The following is a 19,014-nucleotide window of genomic DNA, read 5'->3' as shown; positions in this document are numbered from 1 at the left end:
AATATCAAACACTTTGTATGTTTCTAAGTCTGATACTAATTCTACCTACACAATATCAAACACTTTGTATGTTTCTAAGTCTGATACTAATTCTACCTACACAATATCAAACACTTTGTATGTTTCTAAGTCTGATACTAATTCTACCTACACAATATCAAACACTTTGTATGTTTCTAAGTCTGATACTAATTCTACCTACACAATATCAAACACTTTGTATGTTTCTAAGTCTGATACTAATTCTACCTACACAATATCAAACACTTTGTATGTTTCTAAGTCTGATACTAATTCTACCTACACAATATCAAACACTTTGTATGTTTCTAAGTCTGATACTAATTCTACCTACACAATATCAAACACTTTGTATGTTTCTAAGTCTGATACTAATTCTACCTACACAATATCAAACACTTTGTATGTTTCTAAGTCTGATACTAATTCTACCTACACAATATCAAACACTTTGTATGTTTCTAAGTCTGATACTAATTCTACCTACACAATATCAAACACTTTGTATGTTTCTAAGTCTGATACTAATTCTACCTACACAATATCAAACACTTTGTATGTTTCTAAGTCTGATACTAATTCTACCTACACAATATCAAACACTTTGTATGTTTCTAAGTCTGATACTAATTCTACCTACACAATATCAAACACTTTGTATGTTTCTAAGTCTGATACTAATTCTACCTACACAATATCAAACACTTTGTATGTTTCTAAGTCTGATACTAATTCTACCTACACAATATCAAACACTTTGTATGTTTCTAAGTCTGATACTAATTCTACCTACACAATATCAAACACTTTGTATGTTTCTAAGTCTGATACTAATTCTACCTACACAATATCAAACACTTTGTATGTTTCTAAGTCTGATACTAATTCTACCTACACAATATCAAACACTTTGTATGTTTCTAAGTCTGATACTAATTCTACCTACACAATATCAAACACTTTGTATGTTTCTAAGTCTGATACTAATTCTACCTACACAATATCAAACACTTTGTATGTTTCTAAGTCTGATACTAATTCTACCTACACAATATCAAACACTTTGTATGTTTCTAAGTCTGATACTAATTCTACCTGCACAATATCAAACACTTTGTATGTTTCTAAGTCTGATACTAATTCTACCAACACAATATCAAACACTTTGTATGTTTCTAAGTCTGATACTAATTCTACCTACACAATATCAAACACTTTGTATGTTTCTAAGTCTGATACTAATTCTACCTGCACAATATCAAACACTTTGTATGTTTCTAAGTCTGATACTAATTCTACCTACACAATATCAAACACTTTGTATGTTTCTAAGTCTGATACTAATTCTACCTACACAATATCAAACACTTTGTATGTTTCTAAGTCTGATACTAATTCTACCTGCACAATATCAAACACTTTGTATGTTTCTAAGTCTGATACTAATTCTACCAACACAATATCAAACACTTTGTATGTTTCTAAGTCTGATACTAATTCTACCTACACAATATCAAACACTTTGTATGTTTCTAAGTCTGATACTAATTCTACCTGCACAATATCAAACACTTTGTATGTTTCTAAGTCTGATACTAATTCTACCAACACAATATCAAACACTTTGTATGTTTCTAAGTCTGATACTAATTCTACCTACACAATATCAAACACTTTGTATGTTTCTAAGTCTGATACTAATTCTACCTACACAATATCAAACACTTTGTATGTTTCTAAGTCTGATACTAATTCTACCTACACAATATCAAACACTTTGTATGTTTCTAAGTCTGATACTAATTCTACCTGCACAATATCAAACACTTTGTATGTTTCTAAGTCTGATACTAATTCTACCAACACAATATCAAACACTTTGTATGTTTCTAAGTCTGATACTAATTCTACCTACACAATATCAAACACTTTGTATGTTTCTAAGTCTGATACTAATTCTACCTGCACAATATCAAACACTTTGTATGTTTCTAAGTCTGATACTAATTCTACCAACACAATATCAAACACTTTGTATGTTTCTAAGTCTGATACTAATTCTACCTACACAATATCAAACACTTTGTATGTTTCTAAGTCTGATACTAATTCTACCTACACAATATCAAACACTTTGTATGTTTCTAAGTCTGATACTAATTCTACCTGCACAATATCAAACACTTTGTATGTTTCTAAGTCTGATACTAATTCTACCTACACAATATCAAACACTTTGTATGTTTCTAAGTATGGAGACAATCTGATACTAATTCTACCTACACAATATCAAACACTTTGTATGTTTCTAAGTATGGAGACAATCTGATACTAATTCTACCAACACAATATCAAACACTTTGTATGTTTCTAAGTCTGATACTAATTCTACCTACACAATATCAAACACTTTGTATGTTTCTAAGTCTGATACTAATTCTACCTACACAATATCAAACACTTTGTATGTTTCTAAGTCTGATACTAATTCTACCTACACAATATCAAACACTTTGTATGTTTCTAAGTCTGATACTAATTCTACCTACACAATATCAAACACTTTGTATGTTTCTAAGTCTGATACTAATTCTACCTACACAATATCAAACACTTTGTATGTTTCTAAGTCTGATACTAATTCTACCTACACAATATCAAACACTTTGTATGTTTCTAAGTCTGATACTAATTCTACCTACACAATATCAAACACTTTGTATGTTTCTAAGTCTGATACTAGTTCTACCTACACAATATCAAACACTATTTCGATTTGAAAGGATAGAAAAAACTGCTTTATAAAGAAAAAAAGCTCGTATCAGAGTTTTACAGAATCTCGGGAAAAAAATTTAAAACATAGCTGATAGAAAGCTGTCACAGCGAGTTACATCTTAACAACTTTCTTTAACTGGTACCAATGATCATTTACAGCATAAGGGAAATCCACTTAACTGTAAACGTCAGTATCTCGAAAAAACGTACATAGGTAGAAACAGGTATATCTGAGTGACAGGCACAAAAATGTATTATTATTACTATTTGTTTATTATATTATAAAACCGGGTGATTGAAATCGTAAGAACCACCTTTCATCCCCTTTGGCCCTTCATCACTGGGGAAATAAAAGAAAAACAAAGTTGTGTGACAAGCAGCAAAAAAGGAAAAAAACAGTTGGCTCCCGAAGTTACAAACTCAATTACTTACAGCATTATACGTAGTAACAACATAATTATACGATTTCTGATTTCTATGCTAGCACTCTTTAACTATTGTTCCATAAACTGTCAGCTAATGATGACGGAAAAGGAATGTTTTTAACCCTGCAGGCAGTCGAAGGGCCAACAGAATATTCTTAACTAGTCTCGGAAAAGCTGCTTCTACATTAATTTGTGTACTTCTATTTTCTCGTGTCGGAATTCTCGAGCGAATGATTGACCAAATAACAGGTTGTGTAAATTGCGTTCAAAACTGCAATCAACTCATACGTCTTTTTTGTGCGGGATTATTTTACAAAATATGTTGTAATCTAATTTTTACTTATTCCCTATTTTCTCAGGTTATTCGTTTATTGCATATTGTATATTTCATACAAAATATGTTTATCTGGACCTCACTAAATACGTTAAGCTCTGCAAATCTATGGGTAATTGCTATAAGAAATTCAATTTTGCCTATATTACCAAGTTCTTCAAACACAACCTTCGTTTCTTACAGGCAGTCTATATTATTACGACTATTATATTATTTACTTTCACGATCCTCTGTATTATCATATAAATAATGTATTTGAAAATAATAATCGTGTATGAAAGTGCAAACCTTACAATACGACACAATTTTATTTTAGCGAATTCCATAAGGTTTTACACAAACACTACGGACTTTTTTGTACAAAGAACTTACTTCTCTGAGTAAATCTTATTAAATTCAAATTGTTGACCATTTTGATGTTTCTTGTATGAATATTTATTTTATCTATAAGTTTTAAGACTTGTTCTTACTCTAGAGAGAATTTTTCCGTACGTAAACTTTATTATCAAACTGAGATTGCGGAACGATTTTTTTATTATTACGTGCTATCTAATATTTTGCAAATTTAATATTTCATACAGTAAGGATATTCCTCTATTATAAAATACAAGTTGTACGTAAATAAGTTGTTTATTATTCAATAAAACTCCAGCTTAATAAAAAGAAAGTGGTTGAAATTGCTTCATTCCAAATTTCTGAAACTGGTAATTCTGGTTATTTAAGAACCCGTTTTTCGTCATTTCTCTTTCACGGTTTCATTTGTACATTTTCTTCAGCCTTCAGTAACAATTTACAGAAATATTTCTAAACATGCACTTGTTAAAAAAAACAAAAACAATTAATACTGATATATAAATTTCTTACGAATTCGATATATTCAAATTTACCTAAAGGTTTTCTTTGCTATGTGGCACTAGAAACATTTTCGGAATAATATTCGGTTATTTATTGCATTTAGTAAAAACAAACAAACTTTCTGGTTTTTAAGTCCAAAAAGAAGAAAGTCTCGTGTTTTTTGTTGTACAAACAGTTTAAACGGGTTTAAAGACAAAATTCAGTCTCTTATACTTAAAACGTTCTTATATTTGGGTATAATCTGAGGAGTTGAAAACAATTTTGATATAAATTTTGAAAAAAAAAAAAAGGGTAACACAAAGATTGGATCGATAATAATATATTTTTGTTTATATATATATATCCATCAAGAAGAAAATTGAAGATAAAAAAAATTCTTGAGGCTATGGCCTTTACTCTCCGGTACTTTCAAGTTTAATGCCCAGTTATAGATCACACTTCAGTTATGTAAACGTGCATAAATTTTATAGACAAATGATATATCAAAAGCACAGTATAATTCTGCTATTCTCACTTAATGAGGTTTAAGATTAATAAATTAATTTGTATAAAATGATATTTAGTTTCTTAGATTTTTTTTTTAATAATTTTACAAAATCGTCACGGCAGTGTAATGCTGCATGAAATAAAGGAGTTGATATTATAACTCTATAAATGATGTATCCTGATGATTTTGCTTTTTGTTTAGAAATAAATTCCACAAAAATTCCGTAAAACTAATAAGCACAAAATATGCAAGAATAAGGTTAACAAACGAAAGCGTAACTGTAATGTCTATTTTGTTGATTGCGTTTATGATGTGCTAAGGTTTGTTTCTGCTCGCCTGAAACTGAGTCAAAGAAAGAAAGGCTTGTGAAATATGAGATGTACTTGCTCGTTTAGCCAGACTTTAGATCTATTTTTTGTGTCTTGTGTCTTTCATTACAGATGCAGTAACAACTCTCGCTTTACTTACTACTGTTGTTCAAGTATGCTAAGAGATGGCGCAACATGACCATAATATCAATTCGGTAACAAATCGCTTAGAAACAGTTTATTCCCTCCTGTTTACTCTAACTTACGTATAATTTGAGTTTTTATCTGTTTTTACTGCCCGCATTAGATATTTGGAAGAAAACAACATAACTACGAAATTTGACATGAAAATTTTTTCTATTTCTAAAAATATTTGTACTAAAATATCGAAAAAGTAAAATCAAAGACTTCGATATGATAATAACTCAATAAGCCTTAATCAGACTCGATTTGTCCTTTATTTATCACAAAGCAATGATGACTCTACAGTTAGAAGTCCACAGTTCCACGATTATTGATTTTTAAGATGTGTATTTGAGTCAGCGTCTCGATCACATTAAACGCTTAATGTGATCTGATCAGTTCATAAAAAACAACAAAAAACTCTGTCACTTTTCAGTTCATTTTTTATGTAGTTTATTATCTTTGTTTTTCCGTAGGGTTAGGACTTAAAGAGAATATGCGAAACAATACAATGTGACTCATTAGATGCATTATAAGGGCTTAACATTTGTTTCACACTACGTAACTTTTCTACGTCGCGTTACATTTTTGCTGGGTGTCAAAATATATTTTTATGTCACACAAATCCGAAATAACATAGACAATAATTACAAACATTTTAACCTAAAACGTATCTTTAATCTGCTATACTGTTGGCCAGGTCGATTTTTAGTTTTGTTCTAAATACACAGCTTGCTCTCATCGAAAATTAATGTTAATTACAAAGTGAATTATACACACAATGCTCAAACAAACCTACGCGTGATAAGCAAGTTTTACTATCGTACATATACTTTATGTTACTTATTTAGAAACTGTTGATTATTTGGTAAGTGTGCAGAATATTGATGTATACAGCTATTACTATGTAAAAAAATCTAATATGCAATAAAACAAGGCCACGAAAGTAATGTCAAAATATCTCTTACAAAATAATAACAATCAACACAGACTGTTTCTTTTTAAACCCTTCGAGTGAATAGATCGAATATTTACTTTTAACAAAACCATACAGTTAATAAATAACGACCTACAACATCCAAAACAGTTTCATGTTAAGCTTATTTAATGTTTCTCGTATTCCACCTGTTACGCTCATCAACTCTTTTTTTAAGAGTCACTTTCGTCTAACGTAAACTCATACTTTTTTTCTTCTTACGATTGAAGTAAAACTGATATATTCATTAAAGTTGTTGTCTCTTGACACTACCATACCTTGAACTCCTGGCCTGTGTAAGGTTGATGTTAGAGCCTACAATATATATCGTTACAAGTCAATAAGCCCCACGACTAATCGATATGTCACTAGAGGGCACTACCACAAAACTCTTAATAAGTAATTTAAAGACTCGGTGCATACATTTGCAAAACAGAAAATGAAGTTCTAATACTATTATTAAGAATAATTTACGTGAAATACTAGTGTTAACAACAACTGTTATTTATTACAGAACTTCACGTGATGTTCGATATCACGAGAAAAACTCTGTGAGCCAAATATTGATAAAGAGGTTGAACTGCGATCCTGTTTATGTTCTGCCTTGTAACACTGAATATGAAAATGTAATTTTTACTTTCGTCCGAATGAAAGCAAGTTAAAGGGTTGTTTAATATTATGTTCTTCATCAAGTTGCCATAGTATTTTATTATTGTTTCTTTTTTTAATTGAAAGCCCACAAGGCACCATAAATAAGACATGCTTTCCACATCTGTATAAATAGATAAGAGAGTAAACAAATAAAGCAAAACGTTTCTGAATGTGAAAACAATGTAATAAACTATTTATAATTAAAACGGACTTGAAACTTTAGTCTAATGAACTTTATAGTTTTAGTGATACATTTTTCGTCTATTTCATTACAAATATTTTTGTCTTTAGAACAGTAGCTTTTTATACGGTTTGTACAGCACCGATCACATCTGAATTTCTATTATTCTTCGTGTAAGTGAACCAACGAGTTCAAGCTTCTGTTTTATAGTATTGATTTTCAGTAAAAAAGCAAGATATTTTGTTTCCGATCACGTGATAGTGACAGCCGGAAATGACGTCAACAAATCAACACTGTCGACGTAAGATGGAGTGATGTATTTATTAAAACGCTTTCATGCGTGAATTTGAATAGAAAATGCATCTTATTATTTTAACTTGCCAAACGGGTGAGCTCAGAATAAGATCCAAGATCAAATCAATGCATTAGAGTTAAAGTAATTGTTTAAAAAGAAAAGACAAAAAATAACTGAAGTCTTAGTTTCTATAAGTAACTTGTTCGACTTTTTTACTATAGGTATTATTTTTATTCTTTCATAATTTAGTACTAAACCATACAAAACTTCTACAAAAACAAAAACCTAATGTTACCGCAATGAAGAGCTGTGGACATTAACACTTACAACACCTAGTTTTTAACAAGAAAGCATATATAAAGAAACAAAACAGTCAATAATTATTCAATGAACCAATATATTTTGTTTCATAAGGAGACCAGTAAACCATCTGCTTCAAAACTGTACTTTGAGCAAGATCATAAAAATCTTAACGCGATCATTTAATATCAGCCCTTGCAGTTTTAGTCTTTAATACGTATTAACCATTAACTTCACAAAGGAACAGTCTCAAGTGGACATTAACTCCGAACTGAGACGCACATTAAACTTAGAATTTTTATTCCATGAAGAAATCAATGCTAACGTTACGTAACCCATCTAGCATATAAATTGTGGAACAAACACAATCTTTAAAAACTTACTCACTTTATTCTCAAGAGCGTGGGAAGTGATTGTAAGAGGTCAGTGTGCTTACGATATACTATTATTAATATTATTATTAAGTCTTGTTACATACACTTCCCACAGCTCTAGTATTTATATGTTCACCTCCTTTCGTTTTCTACGTATTTTTTTATTACTAAACTTCCTGATATTTTAAAGACTTTTAATTATTTTCTTATCGAAAAGCTCATTTGTTTCATTCAATAACACAGCTGTGATGGTACTTTACTTGTTTCCAAAAGTAAAACAAATCTAGTAGTTTTCAAAGAAACAAATGAAAACAAAAAATATTATACTTCATCATGAAGTTTTTATTACAGATTGGTTTAATTCCCAAGTTGAAAAATAAAAAACGTTCAGTATTACAATATGTGTTAGTAGTTCAAAAATATTTACCTTTAGGCTTAAATGCATTGTAAACACTTTGGAAATTATATAAAACTATTTCGTTTTTGCAATAATTAACTAATTATATGGCACCAAAAGTTTGTAACCCTTTTGAAATTAGAAGGTCAGACTTGATTTTGAGGTGTTTTATAACTTTTTCTATACTTCGTTTTAACATTGGAACAACAATAGATTTTATGATTCACGTTAAATACAGTACAAAACTATTTTTAATAACGTATCTATTATTCGGCTATTATGAAAACACCTTTTTATTTAGAGATACAGTGCTGATATAATTATTAGATGGTCTTGAATTGTATAGTCAGTTCCATATGACGTACTTAATCAAACGCAATGCAGTAGCTTCTTTTCATTTCACTTCCTTCAGTGCGCTTAATAAATGTCTTACAACATTCCAAGTTTTAACGTAATCCAAATTAACCCTCTGTCTCTGCTTTGAAAGTTGCTCTTATTTTGTGTGGAAAGCATGAAGAGATTTGCAATAGCCGTACTGAGAAACATGACACTAATTCATGATAATCTGTTTTCGTGAAGGAAAATGATGGAATTTCATGAGAGAAAATTTCATTTTCACTCCACAACAGACTACCTGCGCCTTTCCCCCCATCTTTTAACCCTTTGTACACGTGGGAAGTATTCCCACAGGGTTTGACTGAGCAGTCAACTGCATGGAAGGACAGCTGCGCGCCATCGCTTCCTTTCGATCGATATGCAAATGAGTACGGCCTATTCCTGAGGGGGTTAAAACGGGTGGTGTAAAAACTAGTTGGCGGTATTCGTAGAGAGCATGGACAAGATATATGAAAGTACAACATATCTTGTGGCAGCGTCCCACGGTGCCAGTACACTAGGAGCTAGGCGATGTGTATACCTATGATCTAAGCCTTTAAAGCCTAATAAAGCATGTATTAGTACACTTACACGGACAAAATAATCTGCTTCTTAGCTCCCAGTTTTTCGCCCAATAACATAAACACTGTATTTGAAATTCTGAAGATGTAAAGATTGTATAGTATAATGAACCTAGATATGAGGACAAGGAAAGAGGAAATAATTTATTTACACATTGAGTTTTGACAGTTTCCTTCCTAAAAGCCAGTATTTGGTTTTCTGTAATGTAACATCTGTTCAGTTAGTTTAGAAATGAACATCTGCAACGAGTTGGGCGTTTCAAAAGTACCGTTTAGTTTATCAGCAGTCATCTAGTTGACTCTATATCTATATTATATTACCACTTCTGAAAAGAAAAGAAAAAAACGTTTTTTGGAACTTAACGGCTGCTAGCCTGAAAAACAATTAAAAATTTTGACAGTCAAACGAAGGTATCAGATTTATGAACGGGAAGTAAATTATTGATATTTCATAGCAGTGTAAACATAAGTAACAAAATACCATTGTTTAATAAACTAAGTAAGCCCTAGAGAAAGTCTGAATTAAAAAGATTTCACTATGGTGAAAAACAACACATAAAAATGATAAAAACAGTAGCCTGAAAAACAGAATTAAAAATATGTAAACCAAGAAAAGTGATTGTTTTGTAAGTAGATTATCTCGAAAAAAATATGAGAAAGTGACAGTAAAAACAAAAGCCACAAGCTGATTATTTATTTACGTAAGATGGATTATGAGTAGATTCTCTGATGAGACAAAAATTACCAGAATAGTTTCTAGAAAGGCACAGTCACAACAAGCAGATGCGTCAGTAAGAGATGGTAAAAAGTAATATCGCTATATAGAATCAAAGATCTAAAAACACTTCAAAGTAAGACATGTGAAATCCATGAACAGGAGAAAAATCTATTTAAAGAAAAAACGACTACCAGAGCTAGGGATATGTATTCTTTGGTCAAGAGATGGAATACCAAATGTCACAGATACAAAGATTAGATATAGACGAACAGTAAAGTAAGAACAATGACAAAACCTAAATTATATTTTTAAAAAATGAAAGTCAATCAGAACGTATTTCTCTAGTCAGGAAAAAAACAACAAGTCGATTCCCTTGTGGTTGTTTGTTTGTAAAGGTTCTCTAATGAGTCAAAAACAGTGACCACGAGAAGTTCTGTGGTAAGTCACAAAGACATACCAAGATAAATCTCTAGTGAGACAAAAACAGTGACTAGAAGAAGTTCTCTAATAAGTCATAAACACAGATGAAAATAATTCTCTAGTGACACAAAAACAGTGACCAGAAGAAGTTCTCCAGTCATATTTTTTAAGAAGTGTTTCTATTTTGAGACTAACACACTAAGGACGTACTTATTTGGGTTTATTTGTCTTAAGTAATAAAATAAAACAATTTATAAATACAAACACCAACCAAATAATCTAGAAATAGAAATATCTAGTGGAAACATCCCGAACTTGACCAGGGAAAATAAAATAAAACATTAATTAATGCTACGAGGGTTTCTTCAACACCATGCGAAAAATAAGGAATACTGGATTATCCACTGAAAATAATACTCTAACAAGCAATTCAACATCAATGAGACAAGATGTTTTTATCAACATAAGTTTCTCAACAAAGAAAAATTAACTAATTTCGTGGATATAATGAGCGCAATATTCTCTACTGTAAAGTGTCACACGTAGAAAGTTTCTGGTAACACGGGTTACAGCACAGTATTTCGAAAATTGAACGTAAAATTAAGTTCACTTGTAGGCCTGATGTTCATTCAGGTTGTGATATTATATAAACAGTAATATGGATTTAATGTTATATTAGAGATATGAGGCAACAACATTTTGAGGTACATTTGCTATAAATTCCACATATCTAAATTATTGTCACCCGTAATGAAATTTCCTAATGTTTTAAAAATGGTTTAAGGAACTTCTTTCAGAACGTCTAGCGGAAGTCTTTAGGAAAATCGGTCCTTCAGTCTGTTCCCGTTACACAGGCAGAATGAGGCGGAATAAAACTGAAACATGCAGAATTGTATAGAAGTAACTATGTAAATCTAATATTAGACTTGTTTCTTGAAATGTGGCACATATTCGGCTATATGTAGGAAATGGCAGCAGTTATAAAAACTAATATTTGAATATTTATTAATGACTTGATGTTTTATCCCAAAGTGCTGCCATTACAAATATTAATACAAACACACACACACACCTATAGTTTCTTATCTCACGGATTAACATGTAACATTATCCTCAGTTTAAATACATTGTGTGATGAATTAACAAAATAAAAGTGCCACTTTAAAGTCGCTTCTGACACCCTCCCCTCAAACAAAAACATAATTCGAGCTAATAACTATACTTTGTTGGATTTATCTAGTGATAAACTTGAGAAGAAATGTAGGTATCATCTTTCAAATACGTTTTAACATAACCAAATAGTAAATAAATAACTCAGACTTAAATATTCTTACAGTAGGATGTTAAGTTTGAAATGCAGTTTCTATAGCAGAATAAGGAGATATATGGTGCTAGCCTATTTATCTAGTGGGTAAGAAGTTACTTGTGCGTACATTCTCTACCAGTATAATAAGTCTAATAAATCATCTACTGTATTTCACAAGACACGACATTTATACGATACAGTGGATGCTTCAACAACAACTAGTATTACATCCTTCCTGTAACCATCAATTAACCCTACTTGTGAACTTCATTGTAATCACGATGTTTAATGTCCGTAGAAGGGACCTATGGTTTACCGGTCCCATAGCTATAATTCCCAAAGACCTTTCGATTATATCATTTATATATCTTAAACTTTGAAATATAAATTATCACCAGGTGGTTGGCAATAGCAGATAGTAATACCCTCGAGGACTTCTAAAATGGCAAACAGTTCCCTTGATATACTTCAAGTAAATCAAAAAGTGCAAATTTATACAATAAATATAGGAAAATTCTTCATTAGCTTGTAAGCATCGCTTTCAGTATCAGTACTTCCACATAATAACTGTACGATCCAATACTAAAATAACTGTAACTCCAATACTGTAATAACTGTACGATCCAATACTAAAATAACTGTAACTCCAATACTGTAATAACTGTATGATCCAGTACTATAGGCGTAGTGATTTGGAATATGTAACGCCAAAATACCTCTTCACTACTTTTAATTCAAACATTAGGCCTAAAAGATGGTTACGATGAGTCATACTTAGATTTTTCTGTGGAAGTAGAATCCACATGTTGGTGAGAAGAATACACCGTTTATGAGAATTACCGGCTTCACACTTTTCTATATCTTTCATACCTTGTATCTGTAGGATGTTTAGTTCTCGTACCAATTATATATTTATACCAAATCTCATTTTGTGTCAGCCCGGAATACCATTATTAGATCACACTTTTTGTTGAAAAATTTTTTTCCATCGACGAGTTGGTATTGGTAAGAAAAAAAAAAAACAGCAAAAACGCACAAGTATTTATTCTACTGTAAAATACAGTGTAAAGAGCATATAACACATTTATGTTATTTTCACCAAAGTTAAAACTGAAAATACAATATATGACGTAGGAACCTGATGTATTCTTTGATTCGTTCTATCTTCTACTGCGGACTGCAGTTTTTGCCTACTTATGGCTCATAAGCACGGGCTTGGGCCAGCAAACCTGAGAAGTACAGTTTGGTTTCTTATAACGGTGATGTGTGTACAATATGTACGTGTTTCGGATCCACTGTAACTCTCCATATACTAATCTAAGCTGATTTAGGTGTGTGAATAAGATTACGGCATTTCAGTTAATTTATCTTTCAAATATAGTATATAGAGTGTACTAGTACTTGTTTTCTACAACAATCGATTACAACATCTTCTCCTATGAAATATAACACTTACGGTACGACAATATGTTCTAGTGTGAAACACGACATAAGAGTACAAGAATATTTTCTCCTGTGAAGCATAGTATGCAGTGCATATTACACAATATTTAGCTTCTGTGAAACATGGTGTACAGAATATAACAATATTTTTTCCTGTGAAATATAACATACAGTGCATAACAATAAGTTCATCTGTGAAAAACATCATAGATTGCACACATTTCCTTTTTTGAAACATAACGTAACAGTGGATAAATCTTTCTTTCTTAAGGCATAATGTATAAAGATATAAATATTATTTTAAACTAATTCCTATGCAAAGCCTGACACCGAATGTGCTTAGAAATACAGTCTTTAAAACCGTCCTTTAGACATCTCTCAGTAAGATTTATACAAGGCTAGTGTCCCTATTAGTACTTAAGTGGTTACTTTACAGCACTTTTAAAAGATGAAATAAGAACACTTGGGTGTTCGAATATATTAATGAAATTTTCTCTTACACGTTAGTTTTAGCTAGCAATTAATTTACCTTAACATTTTATTCCAGGTGATTTAACTAACTTATGTAGCAAAAACTAACATCCTGAAGTTTAAATTATTAATACGTTGTGCATTCAGAAACTACTGCACATTCTTAAGTGTAAAACAATTGAAAAATAACTCGAGAACAACAGGGTTCAGTGAACAGTAAGTCATGTATTGTAAAGCTGGTCCATAACATTTCAGGTGAAAAACTATTAGTACAAAATTTTACTTCGAATGGAATGACTGACAGGATAGTTTATTGTCCGATGAACTACACGAACACATTTAGGTTACTTTGAATTCAGTCACTGATAAACTATTGGCAAAAAATGTTATTTGAAATCGAGTGACTGATAGGATAGTTTCGTGTGCAATGGACTACACAAATACATTCAGGTTACTTTGAATTCATTCACTAACAAAAGGAGATGGTTACTGAATGTTAAATTAAAAACATTAATTTAATAATGCAAAAGGTAACACTGATCTCAGTCGCTCGCAACATGGAAATAATAAGCTACATGGTATTTTGTTACAATAGTACAAGCATACCTTGAATTCAAATGTTGAAAAGATGAGATACTAAAAAATGTCGAATTACATAAAAAGCAGTAAAATTTTGAAACATTATGATGACTTTTACAAAAATCATAAGAATCTTTATAATGTACTTAACTATCTCGGATAATCATTATGGATAATACACCATATATAACTATCCCTGATAACTTATGAATCTTTTCCAAGAAAAATAGTTCAACACCAAAGAACAAACATAAATCATTATAGACAACATCTTCTCCTATGAAATATAACCCATACAGTACAAAAATATGTTCTTGTGTGAAACACGACATAAGAGTAGAGCAGTATTTTCTCCTATGAAACATAGTATGCAGTGTATATTACACAATATTTAGTGTATCGCTTCCAGACTATAACAGTGAATAATATAGAAGCTTTTTTACTTAAATAGTGTAATAGGAAGCTACGTTTTGTATTTCGCTGACAGATCTGCATCTTCTCACATAAAACATGTCTACTTGCTATCATTAAATTACCACACATCTATTTGTTATTTGATCAAGGAACGAACAAACATAAAGTATTTAGCAAGGAGCCTTTTAAATAGCTTAATAAATAGACAGGCCCCAATACGTAACGTTTATAAACTAAATTGTTATAAGATTATTCCTCAGCTAATTTATGTATCAAAATATAAAGCGAAACCTAAGTAATTCTATGAACTACTTAACTTTTGATAGCATTGATATATATTAGGTTTGTTCATCATGGAACGGTTCACCTTCTACAGTAGACTCGCCAAGCACAAATGTCCACTCTTATACTTCGGTTTGTTCGTGGTTGAAACAGAACATTGCTTACCTCTAATTCTTTACTAATTTTCTTCTTGTTATTTTGAGGTTTCGGTTCTAAAGGTGGTAGCGTCTTGATCAACAGCTCTGCTGCCTCCGCTAACCGCTGGATTTGGGTTTCAACCAGAACCGGTGTAAGGGAAATCGGGGAACCCGGTTGTCCGTAATCTCCTGAGCCCTTGAAACAACAAACAAAAACATGGACTTACTGCTTATCCCGCACACCAATGTGTCCCATCATTATTCCAACAGGTCAAAAACATGGACTTACTGCTTATCCCGCACACCAATGTGTCCCATCATTATTCCAATAGGTCGTTACTTCGATGGTTGTCGTTGTTATAAAGTTAACATGTTTTACTGCATGTTGCAAACTTAAATGTATATCTGCACAAATCTAAAGTACCGGCAATGAGTTAGTCTTAATCTGTAATTATTGTTATTGCTGTTATAAAAAAAAAAAAACTGTCAATGTATGATCGCATAATATTACACATGAATAACGCAAAATACACGAATGTGTTGATAGAACTGTAAAAAAAAATACAAGCTAAACTTCTAATACATTAATCTTAGACGGAACGTTTGTAGCATGATAAATGTTGGATACAAATGTTTCATTCTTATCCAAGTATTAGGTTTCATGATAAAAAATAATGAATAGTTTTATGGTGTATATAATTCCATCAGAATAATGACAAGTCAGAATGAAGAACGAGGAATGTACGCCAGTCCAGTGGACCGATATTTCTACTACTGCACTGACCTTTCATTTTTACACAACAGATTAACGACAAACAAGCTATCGGATACGTTAAAAGCAACAACATTAAAAAAAGGATGTTACATTTACTTAGTACCGTGCCATTTTTTTCAAACTGTTTTTTTAAGAGGTGACACTTTATTATGGATCCCTACATTATGAGAGACTTATCCAATGAGACAGTTCCATTTTCAGACACGCAATTGGCCTGTTTTTGATATTTCTTTAGTTTGTTCATTCTCACAAATCTGCTATGTTCACATTAAATTTGATATTAAAATGAATGGATAACATAATGTAATATAAATACGTGTTATAGCTTGAAGTAACCCCTTAGAACATGCTAGGCTTAAATATCTTGTTTTGTATAGCGTTCGTCAACATATTCGCCACTTGTATTGTGCTTGCTAGCACTTAAGTTATTTTTGAGTTTGCAATGAGTTACTTTAAATTAAGGTAGGAAGTATATGCGCTTTATTCATATAAGTAAAAGTAAAAATGTGATTTCTACAGTTTTCACTTTCACGGATGGTTTTGCTTCAGCGGCCAATTTGTTATGCATCGTTCATTTTAATTTCTACTTTATAAAGCAATTGTACAAAATTTTGTCATTTAATAAAACACGCAGCTTCATTACTAATTAGCAACGTGAAATGGACAAGTATACTGAAAGATAAAAATATGCCAAAAAATACCAGTACAGAAAACATTTAAATTAGAGGTCTTAGTTAGACATACGTTACATGTAGAATTTAAAAAAAAGACAGTATATTGTATGAGCTAACAACGAGATTGTACACAAAAATTCCCAAAATAAGATACTGTTCGGGAATCAGACCATTGTAAATAAGAGTTCGTTCAGTGTCAAAATATTCCTCAGTATTGTAAGTCAAATACTGTTCGCTTAATATTCGGTTCACTCTTAGTCAGACGAATAACAAGATAAACGGTTACCACAGTGTCATCTGTATTGTTTAGTTGTTTAAATAACTATTTAAATGGTATTTCAATACTTTAGTTCTCTTGCTTAACTTGCCATCTCTGTATTTGGATATCACGCAGCTGAATTAAATACAACTCTTTCCATCGTTTGTAACATTCCAGAAAATCTGTTTTAACTTTAGGGTCATGATATGCTGGTACACTCTGCCCGGCATGGCCAGGTGGTTAAAGCACTCAACTCGTAATCCGAGTACAATAACTTCCAATGTTCAAGTAAACAAGCATATCATTCGTTGCTTTTAAACAAACAAGTATATCTTTCGTTGGTTTTAAACAAAAGTAATATTTAGTTGCTTTTAAACAAACAAGTATATCTTTAGTTGGTTTTAAATAAACAAGTATATCATTAGGTAGTTTAAAACAAACTAGTATATCATTAGATTGTATTACATTTCATATTACATCACAATAAGAGTGATCGCAACATTCTGCACTGATCAACTAAACTTTTAACACTGATATCAAACTTCATCTACTATATAGGTAGCTACCGAAACCCTTCTACTCCATTACAGAGTTTTTCAGGCCAAGTGAGTAAGGGCGTACAAAGGTTTAGGTACAACTCTGTTTAGCTAGTAACTTAGTAGACTTTAAGTGTAATAAACAGAACTATAAAATTCCGATAAAACCAATAGGACTGGTTCAAGTAGATAATAAAATTTCAAAAATGTATTAGAATACTTTAGTAATTAACCATATTTATTCATCAGCAGTTCACGAATAGTTGATCATAACAGATACATATTTACAGCCAACGTGGTTTTACAAAGCCAAAGTATCCAATATTCTTATGTGTATTTACCCACATAGTTAATGTACGTACAAAATACACAATATTCGGAATGCAATAAGAATACTATTAAATTTTTAATAAACGAGTAAGTAGTCTACAAGTTCGACATTAACAAATTTATCACACAGTAAAACTGTAGTAACATGAGCGCTTCTTAACCCAATCCATACGTTACAAGAGACACGTTTATATCCTGACCGGTCATCCATATTCAGCTCGTGTAGTAAGGGATTTTGAAAAATATCACGTATTACATAGCAATGTTTCTTTATATTATAGACCCAAAAGGGGAGTTGTATACCATCTTCAACGACCAAGTTAATGTATTATGGAATACCTATATTAATAATGTTTTCGTCAAAACTTTGTGGTATGTGACTGTGTGTTTTGTAACCTTAACAATCGTTGGTCCTCCTTGACAATAGTATACAGCAAATAAAGTGTGGTTTAAATGTTGATTATCTTCTGTATCGGAATGTGGTCCATGTTTTGGACCATGGCCACTAACTGGTAATTTGATACAAGCCAATCAAATAAGGAATATAAAAAACAGTTCCAGTCTAACTGCAGTGTTATTTTGTTTTTCAGATTAGATACCTTAACAGAAACACTATTTCTTTGATTTGAGCATTGGATTGTACACGACTTGATAAAATATTAGTGTAATACTATTGAGTCACAAACCATAACTTGCAATATTCTGATCACAATAAACACACTAGTAGTGTTGAAGCATATATTAATTCCTAGTGTATTTTAATCAAAATAAATACATGAACACTTTTAAAATGTACGACAGTACCCATAATCCATTTATAGCATCAGTGTTACATATTCTGAAGCGCTCGGTTTATAGGGTTGAACCTAATTGCCTTTCTGACATCATGAATAGTCTTCAAAACCTTTATAGATATTGGTTCCCTGTGGCGAGTAAAAAACCAGCAGATAAACACCTGGAATACAACACATTTCATTAACACAAGAAGACTACTTCTGTTCGTTTGGTGTTGTTTCAATATGCCCTAGTCCAGTTGAGAGGTGTAACTCCGCGAACCCAGTATAACTCAGTGACAAGTAGTGAATCGAACAGTAAATTGGGCTTCATATTTACTTTCACAAATTAAAGAGCTTGTCTAACGAATAATTCAGT

The 19,014-nt window shown here is 31.4% G+C and overlaps 1 protein-coding gene across 9 annotated transcripts in view; it reads right to left on the bottom strand.

Annotated features, from left to right (window-relative positions):
- LOC143255271 (NGFI-A-binding protein 1-like) overlaps positions 1-19,014 on the bottom strand; it is a 193,340-nt gene that overhangs the window by 53,605 nt on the left and 120,721 nt on the right. For 8 of the 9 annotated variants that reach the window (XR_013030492.1, XM_076510686.1, XM_076510691.1 and 5 more), the window contains one exon: positions 15,317-15,484. The exons of the other annotated variant lie outside the window; for it this stretch is intronic. Coding sequence is in view for 7 of the 8 variants with exons in the window: in XM_076510686.1 (XP_076366801.1) it covers positions 15,317-15,484 (168 nt within the window). In the remaining variant the exon portion in view is untranslated. The remainder of the gene's footprint in view (positions 1-15,316; positions 15,485-19,014) is intronic. 9 annotated transcript variants of the gene reach the window in all.

This window comes from Tachypleus tridentatus, chromosome 7 (assembly GCF_004210375.1).
Source record: "Tachypleus tridentatus isolate NWPU-2018 chromosome 7, ASM421037v1, whole genome shotgun sequence".
In the NCBI taxonomy this organism is placed as follows: domain Eukaryota; kingdom Metazoa; phylum Arthropoda; class Merostomata; order Xiphosura; family Limulidae; genus Tachypleus; species Tachypleus tridentatus.
This window is presented reverse-complemented; position numbering and strand designations above follow the sequence as displayed.